General features: G+C 41.6%; 1 protein-coding gene across 1 annotated transcript in view; it reads right to left on the bottom strand.

The window, feature by feature from the left end:
• LOC139278100 (mucin-2-like) overlaps positions 1–25,932 on the bottom strand; it is a 137,722-nt gene that overhangs the window by 11,887 nt on the left and 99,903 nt on the right. The window contains exons 110-112 of the mRNA XM_070896759.1: positions 18,076–18,131; positions 17,338–17,439; positions 10,526–10,577 (exon numbers count right to left, since the gene is read on the bottom strand). Of these exons, the coding sequence (XP_070752860.1) occupies positions 10,526–10,577; positions 17,338–17,439; positions 18,076–18,131 (210 nt within the window). The remainder of the gene's footprint in view (positions 1–10,525; positions 10,578–17,337; positions 17,440–18,075; positions 18,132–25,932) is intronic.

Raw genomic sequence — 25,932 nt, forward strand, 5'->3', positions numbered from 1 at the left:
CTGGGGTAGCACGAGTAGGTGCAGCATGACAGGCAAAGGCACACGGAAGACAGATACTAAGGGAATGAACAAGAGTGATTGGTTTACTTTGTTATATTGGATTGATTGATTTATAAATTTGGTTTGAAATGCTTGTTTTATGGTGGCTTTCATTTCAGCTTTGTGACCAAGAGGACGCTGTGATGTTCTGTGACAGAGGGATGGTAAGGTGGGGAAGTGGTGAGCAATGGGAATCTGGGGTTTCATTCAGGGGAACTGGAGTCTGATGATGTGCTCATGGGCAACCCGTCTAGAACGTGGATGTGTAGGCTGCCTCCTCCCTTCCTCCTCTTCATATGGTCGCAGACCCACTGTGGCAAGGATTGCGCCCTCACGTTGTGGAGGATGCAGCAGACCACCACAAATTGGGACACCCGCTTTGTCGAGTACTGGAGGGCTCCTCCTGAGCAGTCAAGGCAGCGGAACCATTGCTTCAGCAGCCCGATGGTCTGCTCAGTGATGTTCCTCATGGCAGCATGGCTCTCATTAGATGCTGGCCATGAGTGGTGAGGTTGCAAAGGAGAGTCATCAGTCAGGATTAGAGTAGATAGCCCTTATCGCTGAGCAGCCACAATCGGATTCGATGTGGCTGCTAGAAGATCGCTGGCACAGCGGAATGGTGCAGAATGAACACATTATGACTGCTGCCAGAATAGCGGACATTCACCAGCATGATGTGCTGGGCATGGTCGCACACCAACTGCACATTAAGTGAGTGGTACCCTTTGTGGTTACGGTACAATTCACCATTGAGATGCAGAGCCTACAAACCTAGGTGCGTACAGTTGATGGCACCCTGCACCATGGACAAACCCGTTATTTTGGCAAAGCCACATGCGTACTCCTCCTGCTTCTCTCTCTGTATAGAGAGAAGACAGTGAAGTCCCCTTTCCTAGTGTACAGAACCTCTGTGACCTCCCGGGGTCAGCGATGGACGGCGAACTGCGTGATGTTTGCTATATCGCCTGTTTCAGGGCCACAATCACCTTGAGGGCCACTGGCAGCGCCCTCATCATCCTGCTTTGAGGCTGCAGGTCTGGTTCCAAGAGGTGGCACAGTTCTGTGACCACTTCCTTCATGAAGCTGAGCTGCCGAACACACTGCTCCTGGCTTAGGTGAAGGTAGACGTGCTCTCTGAAGATCCTAAGTAGTTAAGGCCTCCGGCTGAGAGTACTCCTCCTCCCTCTGCGAGCAGCATGTCTTCTTTGCTGCCTCTGCTCCATCTTCCTGTAATGCTGCAATATAAGAGAGACTGCAACTAGAGACCCATGATTGGGAGCAAGTGGTGTACTCAGAGGACTTCCAGTCGCACCCAATGCCTCCCCAACATCCAGCAGCACTCCCTGCACAATTTACCAATTTTCCAACAACCCAGTACTTCTACAAAATCTGCAAGAGCCAGTACTAACCTGCAAGTTGGATGTATCCCTTTAAGTAGCGCTGGTGGGGAGTCCCTTGTGCAACTGAACGTACATTCAGCTGTGCGTGTTTAGGAGATGGAGTTGAATGGAGCGGCGAGGTTGAAAACGGCAGGTCGTGTATTAAATCAGCGTTACACGCTAATGACGTCTAAATCTGCCTAGTTGCCGACTGCCGGCACACACACGTACCACCCGCGCTATCACCCTTACCATGGGCACAGAATGTATTCTGGGTGGGGGATTTCAATGTCTATCACCAAAAGTGGCTTGATAGCACCAATCTGTTTGAGTCCTGAACGACATAGCTGCCAGACTGGTGGTGGTGAGAGAACCAACACGAAGGAAAAACCTACTTGACCTCATCCTCACCAATCTACCTGTAGCAGATGCATCTGTCCATGACAGCATTGGTAGTAGTGATCACTGTACAGTCCTTGTGGAGACAAAGTCCCGTCTTCACACTTCAACACTTCAATTGTGTTGTGAAGCACTACCACTGTGCTAAATGTGATTGATTCAGAACTGGTCTAGCAGCTCAAAACTGGGCATTCATGAGGCACTGTGGGCCATCAGCAGCAGCAGAATTTTATTCCACCACAACCTGTATTCTCATGGCCTGGCATATCTCTCACTCTACCATTACTATCAAGCCAGGGGAGCAACCCTGATTCAATGAGGAGTGCAGAAGAGCATGCTGGGAGGAACATCAGGCATACCTAAAAATGAGGTGCCAACCTGGGGAAGCTGTAACACAGGACTACATGCATGCTAAACAGCAGAAGCAGCAAGCTCAAACAGTGATAGCTAAGTGATCCCACAGTCAACGGATCAGATCAAAGCTCTGCAGTCCTGCCACATCCAGTCGTGAATGTTGATGAACAATTAAACAACTAATGGGAGGAGGAGGCACCATGAATATCCCCATCCACAATGATGGCGGAGCCCAGCATGAATGCAAAAGACAATGCTGAAGCATTTGCAACCATCTTCAGCCAGAAGTGCTGAGTGGATGATCCATCTCAGCCTCCTCCTGAGGTCCCCACCATCACAGAAGCCAGTCTTCAGCCAATTCAATTCACTCCACATGATATCAAGAAATAGCTGAGCACACTGAATATAGCAAAGGCGATGGGACCAGAACTAGCTGTGCCTCTAGCCAAACTGTTCTAATACAGCTACAACTGGCATCTATCCGACAATTTGGAAAACTGCCCAGGTATGTCCTGTCCACAAAAAACAGGACAAATCCAATCTGATCAATTACTGGTCCAAACAGATATACCACTTTGGATACTGTTGGGGGAGATGGCTCATCAGGGGAAGGCAGCAGCAGCCAAGTTCATGGCACCATGGGTAGCTCTGCTGCACAGGAGGGCAGGAAAAAGAGTGGAAGAGCTATAGTGGTAGGGGATTCTATTGTAAAGGGAATAGATAGGCATTTCTGCGGCCGCAATCGAGACTCCAGGATGGTATGTTGCCTCCCTGGTGCAAGGGTCAAGGATGTCACGGAGCAGCTGCAGGGCATTCTGGAGGGTGAGGATGAACAGCCAGTTGTCGTAGTGCATATAGGTAAAAAACGGGATGAGGTCCGACAAGCTGAATTTCAGGAGCTAGGAGTTTCATTAAAAAGTAGGACCTCAAAGGTAGTAATCTCAGGATTGCTACCAATGCCACGTGCTAGTCAGAGTAGAAATAGCAGGATAGTTAAGATGAATACGCGGCTTGAGGAATGGTGCAAGAGGGAGGGATTCAAATTCCTGGGACATTGGAACCAGTTCTGGAGGAGCTGAGACCAGGACAAACCAGACGGTCTGCACCTGGGCAGGACTGGAACTGATGGGGGAGTGTTTGCCAGTACTGTTGTGGAGGGGTTAATATGGCAGGGGGATGGGAATCTATGCAGGGAGACAGAGGGAAGTAAAATGGGGGCAGAAGCAAAAGGTAGAAAGGAGATAAGGAAAAGTGGAGGGCAGAGAAATCAAGGGCAAAAATCAAAAAGGGCCACGTTACAACATAATTCTAAAAGGACAAAGAGTGTTGAAAAAAAAAGCCTGAAGCCTCTGTGTCTCAATGCGAGGAGCATTCGTAATAAGGTGGATGAATTGACTGCGCATATAGCTGTTAACGGATATGATGTACGGAGACATGGCTCCAGGGTGACCAAGGCTGGGAACTCAACATCCAGGGGTATTCAATATTCAGGAAGAATAGACAGAAAGGAAAAGGAGGTGGGGGTAGCGTTACTGATTAAAGAGGAGATTAACGCAATAGTAAGGAAGGATATTAGCTTGGATGATGTGGAATCTGTATTGGTAGAGCTGCGGAACACCAAAGGGCAGAAAACGTTAGTGAGAGTTATGTACAGACCACCAAACAGTATTAGTGAGGTTGGGGATGGCATCAAACAGGAAATTAGAGATGCGTGCAATAAAGGTACAGCAGTTATCATGGGTGACTTTAATCTACATATAGATTGGGCTAACCAACTGGTAGCAATACAGTGGAGGAGGATTTCCTGGAGTGTGTAAGGGATGGTTTTCTAGACCAATATGTTGACGAACCAACTAGAGAGCTGGCCATCCTAGACTGGGTGTTGTGTAATGAGAGAGGATTAATTAGCAATCTTGTTGTGCGAGGCCCCTTGGAGAAGAGTGACGTTAATATGGTAGAATTCTTCATTAAGATGGACAGTTAATTCAGAGACTAGGGTCCTGAACTTAAAGAAAGGTAACTTCGATGGTATGAGACGTGAATTGGCTAGGATAGACTGGCGAATGATACTTAAAGGTTGACGGTGGATAGGCAATGGCAGACATTTAAAGATGACATGGATGAACTTCAACAATTGTACATCTCTGTCTGGCGTAAAAATAAAATGGGGAAGGTGGCTCAACCGTGGCTAACAAGGGAAATTAGGGATAGTGTTAAATCCAAGGAAGAGGCATATAAATTGGCCAGAAAAAGCAGCAAAGCAGCAAACCTGAGGACTGGGAGAAATTTAGAATTCAGCAGAGGAGGACAAAGGGTTTAATTAGGAGGGGGAAAATAGAATATGAGAGTAAGCTTTCAGGGAACATAAAAACTGACTGCAAAAGCTTCAAAGATATGTGAAGAGAAAAAGATTAGTGAAGACAAATGTAGGTCCCTTGCAGTCAGAATCAGGTGAATTTATAATGGGGAACAAAGAAATGGCAGACCAATTGAATAAATACTTTGGTTCTGTCTTCATTAAGGAAGACACAAATAACCTTCCGGAAATACTAGGGGACCGAGGGTCTAGCGAGAAGGAGGAACTGAAGGAAATCCTTATTAGTCAGGAAATTGTGTATTGGAAATTGATGGGATTGAAGGTCGATAAATCACCAAGGCCTGATAGGCTGCATCCCAGAGTACTAAAGGAAGTGACCCTAGAAATAGTGGATGCATTGGTGGTCATTTTGCAACATTCTATAGACTGGATCAGTTCCTATGGATTGGAGGGTAGCTAATATAACCCCACTTTTTAAAAAAGGAGGGAGAGAGAAAACAGGGAGAAAATAGACTGGTCAGCCTGACATTGGTGGTGGGGAAAATGTTGGAATCAATTATTAAAGATGTAATAGCAGCACATTTTGAAAGAAGTGACAGGATCGATCCAAGTCAGCATGGATTTATGAAAGGGAAATCATGCTTGACGAATCTTCTATAATTTTTTGAGGATGTAACTAGTAGAGTGGACAAAGGAGAACCAGTGGATATGGTGTATTTGGACTTTCAAAAGGCTTTTGACAAGGTCTTACACAAGAGATTAGTGTGCAAAAGTAAAGCACATGGTATTCGGGGTAAGGTATTGACATGGATAGAGAACTGGTTGGCAGACAGGAAGCAAAGAGTAGGAATAAACGGGTCCTTTTCAGAATGGCAGGCAGTGACTAGTGGGGTAACGCAAGGTTCAGTGCTGGGACCTCAGCTATTTGCAGTGTACATTAATGATTTAGACGAAGGAATTGAATGTAATATCTCCAAATTTGCAGATGACACTAAGCTGGGTGGCATTGTGAGCTGTGAGGAGGATGCTAAGAGGCTGCAGGGTGACTGGGACAGGTTAGGTGAGTGGGCAAATGTATGGCAGATGCAGTATAATGTAGATAAATGTGAGGTTATCCCCTTTGGTGGCAAAAACATGAAGGCAGAATATTATCTGAATGGTGACAGATTAGGAAAAGGGGAGGTGCAATGAGACCTGGGTGTCATGGTACATCAGTCATTGAAAGTTGGCATGCTGGTACAGCAGGTGGTGAAGAAGGCAAATGGCATGTTGGCCTTCATAGCGAGAGGATTTGAGTATAGGAGCAGGGAGGTCTTACTGCAGTTGTACAGGGCCTTGGTGAGGCCACACCTTGAATATTATGTACAGTTTTGGTCTCCTAATCTGAGGAAGGGCATTCTTGCTATTGAGGGAGTGCAGCGAAGGTTCATCAGACTGATTCCTGGGATGACAGGACTGACATATGAAGGAAGACTGGATCGACTAGGCTTATAGTCACTGGAATTTAGAAGAATGAGTGGGGATCTCATAGAAACATATAAAATTCTGACGGGATTGGACAGGTTAGATGCAGGGAGAATGTTCCCGATGTTGGGGAAGTCCAGACCAGGGGTCCCAGTCTAAGGATAAGGGGTAAGCCATTTAGGACCGAGATGAGGAGAAACTTCTTCACTCAGAGAATTGTGAACCTGTGGAATTCTCTACCACAGAAAGTTGTTGAGGCCAGTTCGTTAGATATATTGAAAAGGGAGTTAGATGTGGCACTTATGACTAAAGGGATCAAGGGGTATGAAGGGAAAGCAGGAATGGGGTACTGAAGTTGCATGATCAGCCATGATCATATTGAATGGTGGTGCAGGCTCGAAGGGCCGAATGGCCAACTCCTGCGCCTATTTTCTATATTTCTATGTTTCTATCAGCCTACTGTCAATCATCAGCAAAGTGATGGAAGGTGTCGTTGACAGTGCTATCAAGTGGCACTTACTCACAAATAACCTGCTCAGTAATGCTTAGTTTGGGTTCTGCCAGGAGCACTTGGCTCCAGACCTCATTACAGCCTTGGTCAAGCCATGGACAAAAGAGGTGAATTATGGAGGTGAGTTGAGAGTGACTGCCCTTGACAACAGGACAGCCTTTGACCGAGTGTGGCATCAAGGAGCCCCAGTAAAATCAAAGTCAATGGGAATCAGGGGAAAACTGGTTGGAGTCATACCTAGCACAAAGGAAGATAAATAGTTGTGGTTGTTGAAGGTCAAGCATCTCAGCCCCAGCACATCAGTGCAGGAGTAACTCAGGGCATTGTCTTCGGCCCAACCATCTTCAGCTGCTTCATCAATGATCTTCCCTCCTAATGTCAGAAGTGGGGATGTTTGCTGATAATAGTGTTTATTATCATGCGCAACTCCTCAGATAATAAAGCAGTTCACATGCAGAAAGACCTGAGAGAGACCAAGCGAGAGTCTAACCACCGCCCGTTGATATCCTGGCGGTCACTATTGACCTGAAACCCAATCTGCAAAGCCCTTTGGTGGCTGCCACTGGAGCACCAGGGCAGCATGAGACCGGGCAAGCAGCCAGTCACAGAATGCCGGGCTGCACAATGGCGGCCAGGACCATGCTAGGGCTGCCATGGTTGAGCCGACCCAAGAGTCGGCCGACAAACAAAAATGGCGGCTCAGGGCACTGCAGGCCTCCCCTTTAAACAGTGCCCTGACAGCAAATGTCAGCTCCAGCCTCGCGGCCTGTGGGGCAATTTCCCCCACAGGGCGATAAGGGGTCAATGCGGGGGGTTGAGGGGTTGCTGCGCATGGCAATGACATCATCGCCGGCTGCGCACTCACAGATCGAACAGTTTTCCATGGGTATCCTGGTTCCAGCAATGTCTACTTGGATGACGATACTTCGCGAATCGCTGTTAGATACCCTTGTGCTCCTTGTAGTCAGGGGTATTACTGTGGGATGCGACGCTGCTGGGTCATCACCTCTGAAACCTCCGAACCAGTAGCGCACTCCCTCCCCTGGGCGAAAGCTGCCTTTTGCCCTGTTAGCGCCCCCCAGAGCCGTGAGTACATTGTAGCTTTAAAAAAGCTATCCATTCACGGTCATTTTGGAAACTTTCAGGACTGAGCAATGCGTGACCGCTTTGTTTGTGGTTTGAAAAATGAAGAAATCAGAAGAAAATTGTTGACAACCCCTAACGTGACCTTTGATTTAGCATGTCAGACAGCTATGCCGATGGATATGGCGGACCAATACTCCCAAGAAATTCATGCCATTTCCAGTCATCAGACAACCAAGGTGAATCGCCTGCAGGTTAAGAGTAAAGGGCAATTGGGCCCAAGGCCTCAGCAATTGTACATCGAAATTGTGCTATCGGTGCCTGGGACAACACCTCGCTCAAAGTTGTCCATATGTGAAGGCAGAGTGCTTCTACGGCAAGAAAACTGGGCATTTTGCAAAGGCATGCAGACAGAAGAGTAAATCGATGTTCAATGCTCGAAGTAGAAATTGCCAGACGCTACATAGCATTGAAGAGAAGCAACGGTATGAGGAGGTTCTGGAGATACACTCATCAGGAGCACAAGGGTATCTAACAGCGATTCGCGAAGTATCATCATCCAAGTAGACACTGCTGGAACCAGGATACCCATGGAAAACTGTTGGATCCGTGAGTGTAGTATCGGAATCGTTATATCTCGACAAGTTGCGTGATTTTCCACTGGCGAAATTGAAGATAGAGCTGCAAGGCTACTCAGGACAGTAAATACCTGTTGTAGGACATATCACCATACCAGTGAAATACAAGGATCAGTTTCAGAGCTTGCCTCTCATAGTAGTGGCAGGAGACAAGTCTGCCTTGATAGGTAGAAATTGGTTGGGATCACTGAAGCTGGATTGGAATGAGATTTTACACATTGAAATGAGATTTGCATCGAAAGATGATGTCATCAAGCAGTATCCTCAGGTATTCCGTGAAACAGGCAGTCCGATTCAGGACTTCAAGGCAAGTATCAGAGTACAGAAGGACGTTAGACCAGTTCCTGTACCATACACACTCAAGGAGAAAGTTGAGCAAGATCTCAAAAGACTAGAAACTGAGAACATTATCTCTAAGGTAGATCTAAGTAATTGGGATACACCCATTATTGTTGTACCTAAGTCAGAAGGTAAGGCTGATGTTATGTCCAGGTTGCCATTCCCATCACAAGTTACACCCAATAGGGAAGAAGTGTTCTTTTTTTCATACATTGATGAACTGCCAGTCATAGTTGAAGAGATTGGTAGAGCAACCAAACGTGAATCAGTTATGTCAAAGGTGTATGATTACATAGAAAATGGCTGGCCAATTCAGGTTTCAGAGGAAGATATTCATGCATACTTCGTTCATAGGAATGAATTGTTAGTGGATAAAGATTGTATCATGTAGGGTGCAAGAGTGGTAATCCCAAATAAGTTCAGGTTTAAATTGTTAAGAGATCTTCATGACCAGCACCTGGGAATGTGCTTGACCAAGAGCTTTGCACGCAGTTACTTATGGTGGTCAGGTTTAGATAAAGATATAGAATACATCATTAGTCAGTGTACAACATGTCAGTCGGTAAGAAAGAAACCACCATCAGTACCATTACAGCCATGGAAATGGCCTCCCAGGATATGACAAAGGTTACATGAAGATTTTGCTGAGTAAGAAGGACAACAATTATTTATTGTGATTGATAGTCATTTGAAGTGGGTAGAGGTGCTTTCAATGTGGAAAATAACAAATAAAACAACAGACAATTTGCGAAGATTATTGTCTTCATATGGCTTCCCAGAAGAAATTGTTTCTGATAATGGGCCACAATTTTGTTCAGAAAAATTTGCACAGTTCACGAGCAGAAACGGTGTGAAACATACCAAAGTTCCACCGTACCACCCTGCTTCAAATGCTGCAGCAGAGCGCACAGTATAAATTGTAAAACATGCCCTCATCAAGCAAATGTTGGATCCAAATCCAAAGAAATGGCAGTTGTTGTCGTTGGATCACAAACTGTCTAATTTTCTCACTACTTATCATAATACTTCTCACGCAACTACTGGTAGAACAACAGCAGAGTTATTTCTCAAACAACAGCCATGAATCAGGTTCTCATTGTTAAAGCCAAACTCGGCACAGTCAGTAGAAGAGAAACAATTGAGAAAGAAAGAGAGTCATGATAGAGGTAGAGTAAGAGAGAAGTGTGAAATTGAATCAGAAGGTTAGAATGAAGAATCATCAACATAAATGGTTAAAGTGGTTACCAGGAAGAATAGTGAAGATATGTGGTTTTCGCACATATTTGGTCAAGGTGTTTGATCATAGAAAGGTTAGGTTTGTTCACATTGATCATATTTTACCTGCAGATGTGGAAGAAGTTGAATGTTGGAATGATTTGGCTATTTCTGATAAGTCAGATAGTCTTATTACAAATAGAGTACCAGTAGCAAATCCTACATCAGATGTACCAGCAACCAATCCAATAGAAACCAATAGAAAGTCAAAATTTAAGTCTGAGTCAGGCAGACAAACAGTCTGAAGTTGTAGAGTTCAAATGTAGATCAAGGTTTGTCCTTGGAGAAAAACTCTCCTCAGGCTCGGCCTAGAATGAGTCTACGTTCAACACCAAGTTTGGAAAGTTCTGTTTGAGAGAGAAAGTATCCTCTTCGAAACAGAAAACCAGTGGTTAAGTTTGATTTATAAATATGGAAAAATAAGTTCATATCTTTTGTCATGTATTAGCATGCAAGTTATGTATAATGATTATTTTGTTATGATTACTTCTTCAATAAAGAGAGAGATGTGCAATAGAGCTCCCCTAGTGGACCACTGCTCAAGCTAGTGAACCACTGTGGTAATGCAACTACTGATGTAAATAATAAAAGGGTCGTGTGGCAAAGTCACATGATGACAGTTTTCTGTGTAAGGGCCACCTTGCAGAGTGTGTTTGTTAGTGATGTCATAAGAATATATCACAATAACATCCAAATCAATTGTAATGCACAAATATTAGATAATTACCTGTCTCAGGACATGAATAGCAGCAATGATTATCATCCCAGATCTTTACAGACTAATAACAGAAAAAAATATTGGATAATTAATAGACATGTTACTTAAATGTGTATCATTATTTTTCTCACATTTTTCCTTCCTCTCTGCCAACCCTTTAGTATCTCAATCATACTTGATGTGTGAGATTAGATAGTGAATGTTACGAACTACTTAACAGAGGGTATTAAAGCCCACCCTAATCTGATGTCCATATTAATCGCGGGCCCTGGAACTTGTGTGAGAACACCACCGCAGGTCAGGGCTATAAATAGAGCTGGAGCGCTGGGCCCTGGAACATCGTAGGCAAAGGTGCGGCGGATGAAGGTACGGGGGCCCAGAAAAAGCGAGGGCCCAGGGCAGCACGGGCCAGCCCACACTGCGATATGTGTGTACACTAGGTCCATGCAGCAGAGCAGGTCTCCAGTCGTCCTGGTTAACCCTTGCCACTGGACCAAGACCCAGCTCTGTCAAGCCCATGTGGTGGCTGGTGTGCAACGGCCACCACACGTTAAAAATATCCATGCACAGGCATCTTGCACCCTCTCAATTGGAGTTCAGGACTGGAACATCGGATCCTTCATTGAAACATCTATGAACTCTTGTGGAAGCAAGTCATCCTCGTTCGAGGGACCACCTGTGATGATGATGTTACAGCAAGAATTACTAGATTATGGCAAGGAGTCGGATCCCTGGCTAATTTTCCCTTCCCTATCTTTGTACCACTGAAGTCGATTAAAGTGATCCCACCATTACCATGGCTGAGCTAAACAATCTCAGCGTAGACCAGTGATCAAACCTGGGATTTTAGTAACGCACTAGTTGTACATTTTACATTTGAACCATTAGGAAGTCCATGTGAATATTTTTTGAAGTCAGAACACTGGTAGTAAGTGTGATTAAAGAAGCACAAAACACACAAGCATGTTAATACCCACAAATGTCTTGCAGATATTTATTTTTCCCAAAGTGAAATATCTTACTAATGTTGTTCTGAATTTGATTTCAAAAGGATTTAAGATATATTTGCATTATTTCAAATTAAGCAGAAAAGCACAGTGGATGTAGAGATTAAATCTAAGCTAAACCTTAAAAAGCTACCATAAACTGAAGTTAGGACTAACAATATTATAGATAAACATGTGGAATATAGAAAATGTCATAGATTAGAAGGGCCAACAGGAAAAATATAAAAAGGTTAGCAGATAACATTACATGGAATTAGTAAGGGCTTTTACAAACATACCAAAAGTAAAATAATAGTTAAAGACAGGAATGATGGAGGGAGTCTAATTGTTGAAGATCAAGTTACAACAGATATTAAATAAACATTTCCCTTTGGATTTTTGAAATAATGATTAAGTGAGGACATTGGTTTACGAGAGAAAGATATGGAACAATTGCTAGAAATAACTGTAGAAAAGGAACTGATTCTGAAAAACAGATAGTGGAACACAAGGTGGATAAGTCACTGCATTGATCACAGAAGTCAGCGAGGAAACAGCAAGGGCTCCAATTACAATTTTTCAATTCTCATCAAATATGAAAATTGGGCCACTGGATTGAAGTGTGTTTAATATAACACCTTTAATCAAAAAGGATAAATAGGGTAACAGTAGACCAGTTAGTCATTTGTCATTTTTGGTAAAAACTTGTAGGAACAATAATTAGGCACAAGATTAATGAGTATTTAGACATGCTTGGGCTAATTCGAGGTAGGAAGCATGAATTTGTTAAAGGCAAATCAAATTTATGAGAGCGATTTGACAAGATGACCATCTGGATAGATAAAGGGAATTCAGTGTATATAAAGATTCAGAAAGTGTTTGATAAGGTGTCTTACAAGAGGCTTGTTAGAAAAATTCAGGTGTATGGAAATGGTTCAGAATGGATCAAAAGTTGGTTGAACAACAGAAAACAAAGGGTTGGGTAAATGAAATGTCAGCTGTGGCTCAGTCGGTAGCAGTCTCGCTTCTGAGTCAGAAGGTTTGTGGGTTCAAATCCCACTTCAGAGACTTGATCACAGAAATCTATGCTGACAGTCCAGTGCAGCACTGAGGGAGCGCTGCACTGGTGGAGGTGCTGCCTTTCGGATGAGACGTTAAACCGAGGCCCCATCTGCGCTCTCGGGTGGACATAAAAGATCCCATGGCACTATTTCAAAGAAGAGCAGGAGAGTTATCCCCAGTTTCCTGGCCAATATTTCATCATCACATTCGGTTCTCGTATCGAAGGGTGCAGTGGCCCTGACCTGCAAGGACCATCAGCAGGTTGGGGCCTTCAAAGGAGCAGTGGCGGCCTGACTTGGCATTTGGCCAATATTTATCCCTCAATCAACGTACAAACATTGCTGTTTGTGGGAGCTTGCAGTGCACAAATTGGCTGCCGCGTTTCCTATATTACAACAGTGACTACACTTTTAAAAAGTATTTCATTGGCTGTAAAGCGCATTGGGAAATCCGCTGGTCGTGAAAGGCGCTAAATAAATGCTTTCTTTTTTCTTTTTGGGGCCTCAGCTTTTCACTATATTTATAAATGATTTGGATAAAGGAATAGAGAGCCGTATATCTAAGTTTGCTGACAACACTAAGTTAGGTGGCACAGTAAATAGTGTAGATAGGAGCATAAAGTTGCAAAGGGACATTAACAGAATAAGTGAGTGGGCAATATTTTGACAGATCTGAATAAGTGTGAGGTCATCCACTTTGGACCCAAAATAGATAGATCAGAGTATTTTCTAAATGGCGAGAAGCTAAGAACTGTGGTTAAGCAGAGAAATTTAGGGGTCCAAGTGCAGATATCATAAAAAGATACAAAAATTAATTTAATAAACTAATGGAATATTGGCCTTTAATCTCAAAGGAGTGGAAGTTATGTCACAGGTGTACAGAGCTCTGGCCAGAATCCATCTGGACACTACATTCAGTTCTGGGCATTGCACCTCAGGAAGCATATTTTGGCCTTGGAGGGGGTGCAGCGCAGATTCACCAGAATGATATCAGGACTAAAAGGATTACATTTTGAGGACAGGTTATATAGACTAGGCTTGTATTCCCTTGAATATAGAAGATTAAGGGGTGATCTATTTGAGATTTTTAAGATGATTAAAGGATTTGCTAGAGAGAAACTATTTCCTCTGGTGGGGTGTCCAGAACAAGGGGGCATGAACTTAAAATTAGAGCTACGCCATTCAGAAAGCACCTCTTCACACAAAGGGTAGTGAAAATCTGGAACTTTCTCCACAATGTTGAACATAAAAACATAAGAAATAGGAGAAGGAGTAGGCCATCAGGCCCCTCGAGCCTGCTCTGCCATTTAATAAGATCATGGCTGATCTGATCATGGACTCAGCTTCACTTCCGTGCCCGCTCCCCATAACCCTTTATTCCCTTATCGCTCAAAAATCTGTCTAGCTCCGCCTTAAATATATTCAATGACCCAGCCTCCGCAGCTCTCTAGGTCAGAGAATTCCACAGAGTTACAACCCTCTGAGAGAAGAAATTCTTCCTAATCTCAGATTTAAATGAGCGATCCCTTATTCTGAGACTATGTCCCCTAGTTTTAGTTTCCCCTATGAGTGGAAATATCCTCTCTGCATCCACCTTGTCGAACCCCCTCATTATCTTATATGTTTCGATAAGATCACCTCTCATTCTTCTGAACTCCAATGAGTATAGGTCCAACCTACTCAACCTATCTTCATAAGTCAACCCCCTTATCTCTGGAATCAACCTAGTGAACCTTCTCTGAACAGCCTCCAATGCAAGTACATCCTTCCTTAAATATGGAGACCAATACTGTAATCAGTACTCTTGGTGTGGCCTCACCAATACCCTGTACAATTGTAGCAGGACTTCTCTGCTTTTATACTCTATCCCCCTTGCAATAAAGGTCAACAGTCCATTTGCCTTCCTGATTACTTGCTGTACCTGCATACTAACTTTTTGTGATTCATGCACAAGGACCCACAAGTCGCTCTGTACTGCAGCACTTTGCAATTTTTATCCATTTAAATTATAATTTGCTTTTCTATTTTTTCTGCTAAAGTGGATAACCTCACATTTTCCCACATTATACTCTATCTGCCAAATTTTTGCCAACTCACTTAGCGTGTCTATATCACTTTGCAGATTTTTGTGTCCTCCTCACCATTTGCTTTCCCACCCATCTTTGTATCATCAGCAAACCTGGCTACATTACACTCGGTCCCTTCATCCAAGTCATTAATATAGATTGTAAATAGTTGAGGATTCAGCACCGATTCCTGCAGCAGCCCCACTAGTTACTGTTTGCCAATCGGAAAATGGCCCATTTAACCCGACTCTGTTTTCTGTTAGTTAGCCAATCCTCTACCCATGCTAATGTATTACCCCCAACCCCGTGAACTTTTAGCTTGTGCAGTAACCTTTTATGTGGCATCTTATCGAATGCCTTCTGGAAATCCAAATACACCACATCCACTGGTTCCCCCTCATCCACCCTGCTCATTACATCCTCAAAGAACTCCAGCAAATTTGTCAAACATGATTTCCCTTTCATAAAACCATGCTGACTCTGACTTGAGGCGAGGTCAATTGAAAATTTCAAAACCGAGATTGCTCGATTTTTGTTAGGACTAGGGTTATAGAACTAAGATGGGGAGGTACAGTTAAGATACTGATCAGACATAATCTAAATGAATGGTGGAACAGCCTTGAGGGGCTGAGTAGTCTACTCCTGTTCCTATGTTCCTATAAGTTGGGTACACTTTTGTACTCAGTATATAAAAGTGAATTGGATTTGGGTACAGGGAGACAATTTTAAAATTTGCTGACAGCACTAAAGTAGGAGGCTTAGCAAAAGCAAGAAGATGACATAGACAGATTAGCAGAATAGGCGGACAGATGGCAGTGAATTTAACGCCGATAAATGTGAATTAATAAATGTTTTTGAGGAAAACAAGAAATTGAATGGAAAGACAATGAAGGTGTTGATAGCAGAGAGATCTAGAAGTTCAAATACATAATTGCCTGAAAGTGCAAGTGCTGGTAGATGAAGCCATAAAAAAGACCAACGGCATTTTGGGTTTTATAAATAGGCGCATAGAGTAAATAAATAATGATAAATTTATAGAAAACGCTGGTTATGGCATTTGATGTAGTTTTGGGCATCCCATTATAAGAAGGACATTAAAGCTACAGAGAATAAATGGTACAGTTTCTCCAGAAAACTATAGTTAAGATAAGAGAATTGAGATACTAGGACTAGGCTACAAGTAAAGTTAATAAGAGGTTTTTAAAATTACAAAGTGGTTTGTTTTAGTGAATAGCAAAATATTACTTCCTCTGGTGGGAGAGCCAGTGATATCAATTTTAAATTATACCAAGAGAATGTGAAGATGGGTTTGGAAACATTTCTTTACACAGAACATGAAATGCTTTGCCACAGGAAATGTTTGAAGCAGAGACCATTGCATCCTTTAAGGGAAAATTGGATGAATATTTGAAGCAGAGAAGGATATAGGTTAATGGGAAGAGAGCAGGGCACTGGAATTAGTTTTCAATTACTCCAGCAAAGAGCCAGTACAGACACAATGGACTGAATGGCTTCCTTCTGTGCTGAAACATCTATGGTTCTATGTTTAAATGTTTAAAAATATTGAAGTAATAATTACACTTAGGAAAGTACCTGGATGCATAAGAAGACAGAACAATTAGGAATTTGGCATGGTAAAACTAATTTATGTATCAGGTAGACAGCCCAAAATTGCAACCCACAAGTGTTATCTGTTAACCTGTTTTGCATTTATTACTTGGTTTCACACAGAGCTACAGCATCTTTCTTGCATCTCATGAACACCTGTATTCGAGTACGGCACACCTTCAAGAACTAGCATGGAACTGAAACCATGCCAAATTCACAGATTCTAAAGGCATCAGCTCAAGTCAATGTAAACCAACTTAGATGCCTACATTACAACACTGTAAAACGTTGTGGGATATCCCGAAGGTGTGAAAGATGCTAAATAAATGTAAGTCTTTCTTTAGATGCATGATGCATAGACACTTATTGACAGGCGCATTGGAATGCCAGTTGTGAATGTACTCCTTCAATTTCCAGCATCTCAAAACTACTTTTCAGCTTGCACAACCAAATGACCAATGTGGGTGGAAATCCTAACCCACAGAAAGGCCAGCCCGGTGAGGTGTAGGTAGTGAAGGCACATCTCCTGTGATATCCTAAGCAGGTCTGGCAGGGTCTGTGTACTACATGCTTGAGTAATTGAAGACCTGTTTAAATCATCTTTGGTGCAGGAAAATCTCCCTTTAAAAATTCCTCTACAACTCCCTCTTATTCTCAAGTTCTCTGAGGGCAATTCAAAGTTCCAGAGGAGTGCCCATCCTATCAGCAAAGGTTTCAATAATAGATTAAAAATAAAAAAATAAATATACGAAACTGCAAACATTAATTAGAAAATGGTCCAAAATCCCCAAGACCCTCACTAAATTCAGAAAAAAATAAAGAGGCAAACAAAAATCCATTGTAATCATTGTAGCTAAACACAGTTTTAAGAGAAACATCAGGAAATGAGTTACCAAATAAGTTAATGTAAACAGGGCACTCAATAACAATATTATGTTTCAGGGTAGATGGAAGAGAAGCTCTGGCCTCTTTATATCATTTTCCAGCCATTATTGAGGCCGCTGCAGCATGGGCCTTATGAGCAACCAACCTTACTACTCTGCCTTACATTTTGTACCACCAGTGCATCACAGCAAGAATCTCCTCTTCATGGTACAAACCTCAGAACAGTTTGGGGACTTGGCACATTTGATTATATTAATCTGTTGCAAATTTTTTACACAGCTGTAGTGAATACAAGTGTTATTGGGATCTGGTCCAACCTAGAAATGAAAAAGATACAAAAGAAATTGTGATTAATTGCAAAATGTCAACATTGCAAAAAGCTGAAATTTATTTAACACTATGAACCGGTAGGAATTTTGCATTTAAGACTTAAAATAGTTAATGAAGATAGTAAATGCAATGGGCTAGATTTTGCAAAGTATGGGTGTTAAGGGCATTTTGGCAATAAATTGGGCATAATACTATCAATTTTAAACCAAACTGGTGATTTATTCTTGCCAATAGCTATTTAATGAGAAAGTTATGTCAGCACATTGTGTATTCTCATTACACTGACACAAGAAGTCCAACATAACTGGAGTTCACAGTAATGAACTGGGAGTGATGCTGTAAAGATTCTGTAGTGGTGTGAGACTATCCAGAGGAGATAGTCTCATACAGCTTCAGCTTCATCTAGGCCGTGTTTTTTGTAAATGAGCTTACAAATCAAAGAACACAGGAAATCCTCCTGCTATGTTTAAGATGTTTTACCAGGCTGTAAGCAGAGTAAATTTTCCCCACACTTGATAGAAACTCCATCATAATACTTTGATAGTCAACAAGATGTTTATCATTTTTTAAAATATGATTCTTATACAGTAAGTCTTAATTTAACAGCATTAAATTTGACATACCATACATGAAGGTACTGTAGTTTGAGGCATAGTACTTCTAAGTGTTGAATGTGTACCTTAAGAAAAAGAATAAATGTTGAGACAGTAACAAACAAAATCCCCCAAATTTGGATATCTTAGTAGGATGTAAACCCAATAGATCTTGGGCAGAATTTAGGGAGGAAAATGGATCTTCCATTTTTAAGCCCCATTTAGGTTCTGCCTTAAATTCTGCTGGAAATAAGGGAGGATCTAATAGGCATCTGCCAAATCAAAGGGATCAGATCAGCTGCCCATAGTACACCACAGATGATTTTGCTTTCTATTGACTTGGATGCCAGGCTCAAGAGGCAGCACTGCAGTATATTCAGACCTTCCTGCAGATATCCAGTCACCATGGTACATAGACTCAGAAGATGGTATTTAAATATCTCCTTGGAGTTATGTGTACGGAATATGGAGTTCACCATAGAAGTCCTGTAAAAGCTTTTCAACACCCCAAGGGAGATCTGCATGCTTCCTCAAGAATCGTGAGAGTACATACTATGGCTCAGAAGTCACTATTGCTCTTAATTTCTTGGGGTAACATGCAACTTCAGCCAAGTCAGTCAGTTTGTTCCACATTCTTGCATAATCCATGAAAATCATAAAAGTTATTCAATTGTATTAATCTTAAACTGAAGCTATAAGTAATAATGCTACTGATTTAGAATCACACGCTCAACCAGTACCGATATATACACTTGCATATGCATCATCTGAACATCAAAAGTAATTTAATGAAGCTCCAACAACAACACATTTTATTGGTCAGCTTTGGCAGAGTGGATTTCATGTGACATTTAGAAACAATATTACTCAGCAGTAATTTTAATTTCAGAAGCTGTAGATGTGCTTGTCACTGTAGTTGGTGTTGGCCCTATGTAGCAGAAAAATATTGCAAACTATTAATTCCCTAATTGTTGTAAATAGATTTCATGTGACAATGAGAAAGTACTGTACTAACAAAACATGGAAGTTTCAGAAGCCAAGTTGCCCGTGAAAGCAATTTACTTATCGAGCAATTACAACAGAGCTCCCATGTTATCAGCAAACAATTCAATAAGGTACAATGCTCAATGCACAATCCCCCCATCACTCACCTACCAACAATCTCTACCAAAAACAAGGCGCACCTCACTTTCCTAGCTTCACCTCACCTCCTTGGAGGAGACGATCGTGGCCATTCTTGGCACGGTATGGCTGAACCCTTGGCCAACGGTGGGGCTGAAAGACTACAACATGCTGGTATCCTCTTACACTATCCTCCTCAGATCCCACAATATCTTCTGATTTACAAACTGTGCATGGTTTAAGCATGCACCTCTTTTGCCAGCCTCCCCTCACCACAACCCTACCCTTATGCCTTCCTCATTTCAGACAACCAAGAAATACAGCCAGTGGGTGAACAAGAAGAGGGAAAGGAGAGTGAAGAAAAAGAAGAAACATGATCACTCAATTTCACACTCCCAGCCACCAGCTCCTCAAAGTTATTCTGCAAGAGCACTTCAGCTAGTCCTACTCCCCTGCCCTTTCCCCATAGCCCCAATTGAATCTGCTTCCACCACCCTTTTAGGCAGTGAATTCCATATCCTAACCAGTCGCTGCATAAAAAGTTTTCCTCATGTCACCTCTGGTTCTTCTCCAAATAACCTTAAATCTGTGTTTACTGGTTCTCGGCCCTTAAGCCAATGGGAACAGTTTCTACTCTGTCTACACCGCTCATGATTTTGAATACCTCTATCAAATCTCCTCTCAACCTTCTCTGCTCTAAGGAGAACAACCCCAGCTTCTCCAGTCTATCCATGTAACCATTCTTGTAAATCTTTTCTGCATCCTCTCTAAGGCCTTCACATCCTTCCTAAAATGCGGTGCCCAGAATTGGACACAAAATACTCCAGTTAAGACCGAACCAGTGTTTTATAAAGATTCATCATAATTTCTTTGCTTTTGTACTCTTTGCCTCTATTTATATAAAGTCCAGGATCCTGTATGCTTTTTTAACTGCTTTCTCAACCTGCCCTGCCACCTTCAACGACTTGTGCACATATACCCCCAGGTCTCTCTGTTCCTACACCCGCTTTAGAATTGTACCCTTTAGTTTATATTGCCTCTCTTCGTTCTTCCTATAAAAATATATCACGTCACACATTTCTGCATTAAATTTCATCTGCCACATGTCTGCCATTGCATCAGCCTGTCTATATCCTCTTGAAGTCTATGACTATCCTTCTCACTGTTCACAATGCTTCCAAGTTTTATGTGGTCTGCAAATTTTTAAATTGTGCCCTGTACTCCCAAGTCTAAGTCATTAATATATATATCAAGAAAAGCAGTGGTTCTAGTACTGGCCCTGGGGAACACCAATGTATACCTTCCTCCAGTCCGAAAAACAACCATTCACCACTACTCTGTTTTCTGTCACTTAGCCAATTTCATATCCATACTGCCACTGCCCCTTATATTCCATCGGCTTCAACTTCACTGGAAAAGTTGAAGCCTATTATGTGGCACTTTATCAAATGCCGTTTGGAAGTCCATGTACATCACATCAACCATATTGCCCTCATCAACTCTCTCTGTTACCTCATCAAAAACTCAATCAAGGTTAGCAGGCATTCACATTGAGGATTTTCTGTAGGTTAAAAGGTCTTGTCAATATCCCATTTCAGGCCCACCCCTAAAAATAGAATAAAAGTAACCTCCTGAGGGTTGTCCCCACAGACGGTGGAGGTGAGAGCAATACAGTTGGGCTGGTCGAACATTCTTCGAGAGTGATCCCATGCTTATCGAAGGAGGCTCCAGACAAAAGAAAGAGAGGCCACAAGCCAGAGAACTGCTCACGTGCTCCAGTCGTCTGCCCGATCTGATCGGTATTGGCTACTTGTTACAGTCGTACGGTTTGCTGTATAACTAGTGTGTTATATTCCATCTTAAACTCTGATTATACATAACATACTCACCATATTGGTTTACAGTCGGTCCTGATTATTGGTGACCAGAGATAGCCACATATTGGTTATTTCTAACAAATTAGCTACCACAGCAGGACTGTAAAAAGGGTTATTGTGGAGAAATGAGTTGGAGACGGACTCGGTTTGTAACGTTTATATTGCCTCTCTTCGTAACAAGGCGCCAGGTGGGATGACTGGGTAGGAAAACTTCGTAAGTGGGTGTGTTTTGTCACTGACTCCAAAAACAGAATGGTGGGTGCTCATTGTAGAGATAAAGTCATGAGCAGTCTCTCAGAGAAATTAGGGTCAAGGGGCAAAATAAGTTATCAGAGTCATCCAAGAGGATGGATGTAGTTATTCCAAGCGCTTGGACGAGATAGTATCCCAAGTGAATGAGAAGACTAAACTTAAAGAAGCCGGATAGAAACTAAGTTACACAACCCACATCTGTGCAAAGCGTAGAGATTTGAGAAACAAACAGGAGATGCATAAAGAGTGGGAGATAGAGAGGGAAAATCTGAGAGGTCAGCAAAGGATGGGGATAAAAACAAAGAATTAGAGAATAAGTTGCTGAGACAATAATTAAAAAAAGAAAATGAAACCGACATGGAAGCTTCAGCTTTTGTGCCGAGAAAAAGAAACTTAAGATTTGCTGAGTAAAAGGAACCTTAAAAAATGGTGGAATTTCAGTTTGTGTGAAAGTGTATAATAAAGTGTGAAGGTCTGTCTTTAAAGGAAAGTGTCTCTTGTGTTTGGTTAGCTCCACCCACTTTGCTGTGCAGCAAGCTAGTCTTGTTTGTGATTGTCTTTTGACTATGATTTACAGACCTATACAATGCACAAAAGACAATTGTTTTACAAAAGTTAAGCTTCAGCCTTGAAGTTACAGTTGCCATGGTATCTGCAAAAAAATGAATTTGAACATTTACAAAGTACTTTGTTTTAATAGGATTACAGTAGAAAAAAATGTCTTTAGTTTAAATTTAAAAAATTGTGGTCTAATTTTACATCAATTTGAACATTTAAAAAGCACTGTTTTCTTAATTTGGTTATTGCAAGTCTGAGACACCCACTCTCTACTTCTTACTGGTCAAAACATTTAATCAGTGATTATAAATTGGGTTGAAAGAGAAAAAAATAAATTAGTCCATGATGAAATAAAGAAAAGAGAAAGGGAAAGATCCTTTTCTACTTTCGGTGTAATGCTTTGTTTAAAAAAAAAAGCCTGCATGAATGTTTCAAAGTTACAAGCTAAGGAAATCTCCACCCTCTTTTTCCTTTTGTGTAGAATGTGTGATATTTGTTAAATGTGAAAACTAATTTTTCTCCAGTTACATTCAGTATTTTTACAGTCATTTGGAAAGATATCTGAAGAAAGAATATGAAAAATGATGTAACTTACTGTGCTATTTTATGTTATGTTATTTTATCTGCTCTGTAGCAGTTAATGAGATATTGGTCTGAATTAAATTGAAATTATTGAAGTTAACTATTAAATTGTAGAAACCCAACTTACATTGTGACCACAGTGAAAATCTGGTCATTTAAATTATGAGAGTTTCTAGTTCCGTAAAAGCGATTCTCACATTTAAGTCCATTGGCAGTATTTGAATTGGTATTTAGAAACATTGGGAAATCTTAAAAAAATATACTAAAAGGTTTTAGTACTTAATGGGATACCACAACTAAAATGCAAGATAGAAACAGGAAAATTACACCACCAAATGGGAATTTTGCTAACATTGTAGTGAAAGTCAGGAAAGTGCAGTTAAGAATAATAAGTCGATAGTTTTCTCTTGGAGACATTTGTGTCCTTGCCTATGAACTTTTCAAGAAAACCGCATTGATAGCCTGGCTACTAACCAAGACATGCAGTGGAAGATGAGCAAAGATCTTCAGCCAATCTTTTGATGAGATCACCTGAAAGCCTGAGAATGGCTTGTATCGGATGGCATGATATTGAGATACAGGCGTGATTTGTAGTATATGAAGTAATTAGCATATAGAATGCATGGTGACTTTATACTGAAGAACAGGTCTCAGACATGCTCAGTTACTTGACAACAGCAAGACATGAAATGATTAATGTGGCTCAGGAGAGCGAGACAACTTTTAAAGCATTGACACATACTCCATCGAGAAACTTTTTAATTAATGAAACAATCAGGATAGAGTTAAACATGTGGTACCTGTCAGAGGGATTAAAATTTAAGTAAAAAACGATATAGAATTTCGATTGGGACAATTGAAGGCTAGGGAGCAATAAATTTAGCAAGAATTACCCGCAAGATGGATACGAGTAAAAGAGATCTGGAAAATCTTTTAAGTCCATGACTTGTTGATTCGATGTTAAGCTTCAGCTTTCTTTACAATATCTATTTTCTTTGTCTGCTTCATTGCCGCTTAGAAATGTATGTACTAGTCGACATGTAAGTGATTGTAAGACTGAATTATAACTTTCACTGTAATAATTGTGTTTTATAGGTAACAGAGCATGGGAAAAGCCAGTACAAATCCAGTATGAGGTGGTTTTAGTGGTGCCTCTGGTGTCACTACTACCGCAACTACCATGAGGTACTTAAGTATAAGCTGCACAATTATGTGGCACAATTTTGTACGACATTCACACTGGTGGGATATTAGACTTAATATATCAGCACACCCTAAGGTTCATATTATTTCACATGCTCTGGTAGTTCTCCAACTTGTAATGATAGTGTATTTGATATATGTAGCCCGTGTAGCAAGACATTGATGCATAAACCAATTGTGTACTCATGCCTATAACTAACCAGCAGGAACAAATTAATTGAGCACAATGAAAGAGAAGATCCAAAGCAATGTAAGGGAGACTCTAGGTGGGGTAAGATCATGAAAGATAAAAGAAACAGAAGATACCCCGGATGGGGCAGAATTAGAAGACAAGAACAATGAATTAAATTTGAGTAAGGGATTGGAGGTTGCTCCTCCTCCTCCTCAAAGGAACAGACTCTAAGAAAGGGGGAAACCTTCATTTCTGAGTCTCTCTACTAACAAACGCCCAAGTTGAGAAAACAATAAATAGATTAGTGGTGGGAAGTAGCTTATAATGTTAGTCAGCATTACTGAACATAAATGGTATCAGCAAGGCTTAGTGACTGCCCAGTGTCTGGTCTTAATAGTCTTTATTATGATGTCTTGTTATTTGAAACGACTGACCATCCAATTGAACCGTCGGACAAACAATTTTGAGCTGGCACAATGGATACAAAACTGAAAATGAGAGGTCAAAATAAAGTTTTCTCCCTCTCAAGGTGGAGAATATATTCGAAATCAGGGGTGTCCAAAATGTATATGGTTATGCGAACAAAACTGTGATGTGAATAATGCTGTGTTGATATGATAGTGCTAGAGCTGGAGACAAGGCAACTCTTCAGGCTAGTATACTTTTGTTTCCTGCAGATATTATATGTAATGTATGCACCTGTGAGTATGCTCACAGGTTTGTAGAGCTGTTGAGTTGGGAGTGGTTTAGCCAGTCACGTGATGTTCACAAGACTCAGTAAAACCCAAGCCAGTTGAGCTCAGGGGATCCGCGATGAGACTGGTGGTTGTGAGCCTGGTGGATGAACAGGTAATGTGTAGTGTGATTGTTAAACCTTTGCTAATAAACCAACAAGTTCTTAATAGCAATGTGTTGCTATGAATTCTTAAGCAAAGAACCCATGAAGCAAATATATTTAGAGTATAGAATTCTGTACTATATACAATCTCCCTATTGCTAAGCGACTATGTTGTTTTTAAGTTAAGACTTGAACCTTGCTAATGTATTTTATGTATACTGCACAGATAGACATTTGGGAGTATGATATTATAGCTATTACTGAGACATGGCTGAAAGAAAGGCAGGTATGGCAGCTCAACATTCCTGATTATAGGGTTTTCAAATGGGATAGAGAGGGGTAACAAAAGGAGGAGGGTTGCAGTATTAATTAAAGAAACAATTACAGTTGTGAGAGGGATGATATATTAGAGGGATCATAAAATGAGGCCATAGGGGTTTAATTGAAGAACAAAAAAGGGGTGATTACACTGCTGGGAGTGTACAATAAACCCCCAAACAGTCAAAGGGAGATAGAAGAGCAAATATGTAGGCAAATTTTGAGAAGTGCAAAAACTATAGGGCAGTAATAATAGGGGATTTCAACTAACCTAATATTAAATGGGATAAAATTATTGTGAAAGGTATAGAGGGTGCAGAATTCCTAAAATGCATTCAGGAGAACTTTGCTAGACAGTATGTACCAAGCCCAACGAGGGAGGTGGCGGTTCTGGATTTGTTTTAGGGAATGAAGCTGGGCAGGTGGAAGGGGTATCAGTGGGCGAGCATTTTGACCATAATTCCATTAGATTTAGGGTAGTTATAGAAAAGGACAAAGATACTCCAGGAATAAAAGTTCTCAATTGGGGGAAAGCCAATTTTACTAAGCTGAGATGTGATTTAGCCAAAGTGGACTGGAAGCAGCTACTGGAAGGTAAATCAGTGTCAGAGCAGTGGGAGGCATTCAAGCAGGAGATCATGAGGACTCAGGGCAAGTAAGTCCCCTTAAAGAAAAAGGGTGCGACAAACAAATCTAGAGCCTCCTGAATGTCAAGGGGTACACAGGGTTAGGATTAAGAAAAAATGGGAGGCTTATGACAGATAGCGAGGGCTCAATACTGCAGAAACATAGAAACATAGAAAATAGGTGCAGGAGTAGGCCATTCGGCCCTTCGAGCCTGCACCACCATTCAATAAGATCATGGCTGATCATTCACCTCAGTACCCCTTTCCTGCTTTCTCTCCATACCCCTTGTTCCCTTTAGCCGTAAGGGCCATATCTAACTCCCTCTTGAATATATCCAA

This window comes from Pristiophorus japonicus, chromosome 13 (genome assembly GCF_044704955.1).
Source record: "Pristiophorus japonicus isolate sPriJap1 chromosome 13, sPriJap1.hap1, whole genome shotgun sequence".
Classification (NCBI taxonomy): domain Eukaryota; kingdom Metazoa; phylum Chordata; class Chondrichthyes; family Pristiophoridae; genus Pristiophorus; species Pristiophorus japonicus.